The following is a 3,169-nucleotide window of genomic DNA, read 5'->3' on the forward strand; positions in this document are numbered from 1 at the left end:
TGAAGAACAAAATACTTTGCCAGTCAGTAAAATTAATGAATGTAATTGTTCGGCGTGTATTTTATTTGGACTGTGACATACTACAATACAATTCGAGAACGTGGGGTCCAAACGATTAATTTAATTCTTTTTGCTTTACAGACTTCATAACTACTTTGAAAACAGCCGATTTTCATTTCCTATTAGACCATTTTATCATTTTTTGAAAATGAAAGGAGGCATAATTAGATAATTCTTTTTTATCTTAAAAAAATATTGGGTTTACGACTCAGAATTCATAATTTTTTTAGACCACTAATCTGAGGTTATCTATTTCTGAAAGCGGTGTACCTTCCAAACTTTTAGAAAATACATAATGGAAAAATAATCAAAGTGGGTATTAACTTTTGAGATGTCAGTATACAGAGACTTATTTTTATTCCACGTATTTTTTTGTTATTTGATTGTAATGGTTAATCGAAAATGGAATGATACTTATCTCCAATATGGATTTACTTAATATACTGTATCTGACAACGTTGATAAAGCCTAGTGAATGATGTGCAACGTAATAATAGAAACAACTCTTTGAAGCAGTCAAAATAAAAAAGACAGGGAAAAAACTCACCCAAAAAATTTTGAAACTGTCGATAGTTTTATTGCAAAGAGAACTAAAAATGATAAATCTCAAAAACATAGCAATTTCGGATTTAGACCAATAGATAAATTATGTCTGCTAGCTTCATATGAGGTATTAATAATTAGTTAGTTAATGCACGTTCGCGTTGCCTGTAAACAAAGTTTATGGTTTCGCTTGTGCCATGTTTTTAACTATTCTTGTCGTTAGTCCCTTCCATCCCTTCCGTCGTCTTGCCCTCTTTCCGATTTCGTCCAGATCGTCTGCATCCATCAATCGGCCTCCGATCATAGCATATTCCTTTGTAAGTATTCCCGGAAGACAGTCTCTTGGACGTCCTCTATATTTAGAGTATTCAGTATGGCCGAAAAATTCTTCCATGGCCATGTTGCATGGTGTTTCTTTCTTCATTCGTAAAATATGTCCAAACAGGCGCCAGCGGGTTTCAAGTATATTTAGACTTATAGGCCCACAGTTAGCTAACCTGTATAATTTATCATTTGATATTTTCTTCGGCCACGAATAGCCGAGGAGTTTTCTCAGTTGACCCCTGTGGAAAGAGTCAAGTTGCTCCATGTTTTTCTCTGATGTTCCCCAAGTACCTGCGTTGTGCATGAGGACAGGTCGGACAAATGCATCATATAATCGTAGGCGCATCTTAGTCGAAATTTGGTTTTTTCTCATCCAGATGGATTGAAGTTTTTTAAGTGCAATTGTTGATAATATTTTTCGTCTGGTAATATCTTCGGAATCGCCAAGAAGAGATCCGAGTTTTCGGACGTTTTGCCACTTCTCATCTATGCGAGTTGGCACACGTTCGACGGTGGTTATTTCGGTTTTCTCTTCATTGACTTTGTGTGACCATTTATCGAAAATTGTTCTTGCTTTCTCCATAATAATTTCTATTAATTTCCGATCCTCCGTAATAAAATCAAGATCATCCGCGTATACGAGTTCCATAACTTGGTTGTCCATACATCCAATTTCTAGTCTTAGGTCTCTCAGAGCTGCCTCCAGATAGACGATAAATAATATAGGCGATAGTGTGTCCCCTTGTGGGGTTCCAACATTTGTAGGAAATAGTCTAGATTCCTTAGGGCCAATTCTGACAAGAAGTTGAGTTTCCGATAATAGCAGACGTATCATGCGTAGACTGTCTTCATCTACAATGTTCTTTAACACGATAAGTAGTTTGCTCCTGTTGATGCTATCAAAAGCTTTGCTCATGTTGATTACCAGGACATGAAAAGATCGTTTATACTTCTGACATATTGCATTGATCCAGCGATAGGTCCAAACAATATCGGCCGTGGATCTTCCAGGCCTGAAACCACTCTGACTGCAAGAGAGATAACGATCGATTGATCTTGATATTCGGCTTCGAACAATAGTCGATAGAGTTTTCCTTAGAAAGGTGACTAATACAACCAGTCTCAGGCTTCCACAGGGTCCCCGTCGTTTGCCCGGTTTCTGGACGGGTATTATTATTCCTGTCCCGATTGGAAGTGGGCAGTGTTGGGCAAACGCCTTGTTCAGCATCTGTGCGAAAAAGCTCGCTAGATTGTTGGGAGCGTATTTGAGTAGTTCCCTTGGGACTTCATCATATCCTGTTATTGTTTCCAGGACCTCCGATGAAATGCTTCCAGGACCTCCGAGGGTGTTATTTCGTTCAATAAGCCTCGCGGATGACAAATGAATGTGGGTGTATAAGTGTCATCTGTTTGGAGTTGTCTCTTGAAGTGGTCGGCAATTCGTGATGCTTTATCTTCATCGTCCAATATCATGTGTTCTGATTCATCCCATATCGATATTTTGGTATTTCGTGAGCTCGATTAAGTAATCGGGTGGCCATAAATATCTGGTTCCCAGGTGGGAGTCTTTCAATTTCAGTAACTTTATCGTCTAAGTATTTCATCCATAGTAGGCGTCCCCTGTCTCTAATTTCATGAAGGAGCCTGTTCCGTTTATTCTTTAGCTTTTTTTGGTTTCCATAGCACAGTTTTCGATTCTCAGGCGGATGTCTCTTTGTTGTTCTGACATCTCTCTCAGTTTTGAGTCATTGTATGTGTAATTGTTTGAGCGGTTACTCCTGTATCCGACACTATCCTCCGCGGCCTGTTTAATTTTCTCAAATACTTCTTTTAGGAGAACGTCTGGTCTCTTTTCTGTATTTAGTTGTGTTATGAGTAGGGCAACCAGAAATATGACCTTAAAAAAGTTAAATATGACCGTAAAAAATATGACTTTATGACTTTAAAATTTTAAAATATAACTTAAAAATATTAAAATATGACCTAAAAAATCAAAATATGACCTATCGAATTTTGATTTTTAGATATTCTGAATTTGAAAATATGAAAAAATTAAACATTTCAATCAATGAATTTATTATAATATTGCATCATATAATATTTAATATTTTCTGGCTTGAAGTTTCTATCCTTTTCGAGCAATTTATTTAGCATAGAAAAGCTTCTTTCTGCAGATATTGATGTTGAAGGACATTTCCATAAGTAAATAAATGTTTCTGGAGAAATACTAGAAATTCTAGCA

General features: G+C 36.8%; 1 protein-coding gene across 1 annotated transcript; it reads right to left on the minus strand.

The window, feature by feature from the left end:
- Nucleotides 1-781: 781 nt before the first annotated feature.
- Nucleotides 782-2,155, minus strand: LOC115228322. Its single transcript, XM_029798926.1, has one exon. It carries the CDS (start codon nt 2,153-2,155, stop codon nt 782-784), a length of 1,374 nt encoding a protein of 457 aa, XP_029654786.1.
- Nucleotides 2,156-3,169: the final 1,014 nt, after the last annotated feature.

This window comes from Octopus sinensis, unplaced genomic scaffold (assembly GCF_006345805.1).
Source record: "Octopus sinensis unplaced genomic scaffold, ASM634580v1 Contig10319, whole genome shotgun sequence".
Classification (NCBI taxonomy): domain Eukaryota; kingdom Metazoa; phylum Mollusca; class Cephalopoda; order Octopoda; family Octopodidae; genus Octopus; species Octopus sinensis.

Coding starts and splice junctions, on each gene's coding strand:
- LOC115228322 (XM_029798926.1), bottom strand. CDS start 2,155: ATGCTGAACAAGGCGTTTGCCCAACACTGCCCACTTCCAATCGGGACA.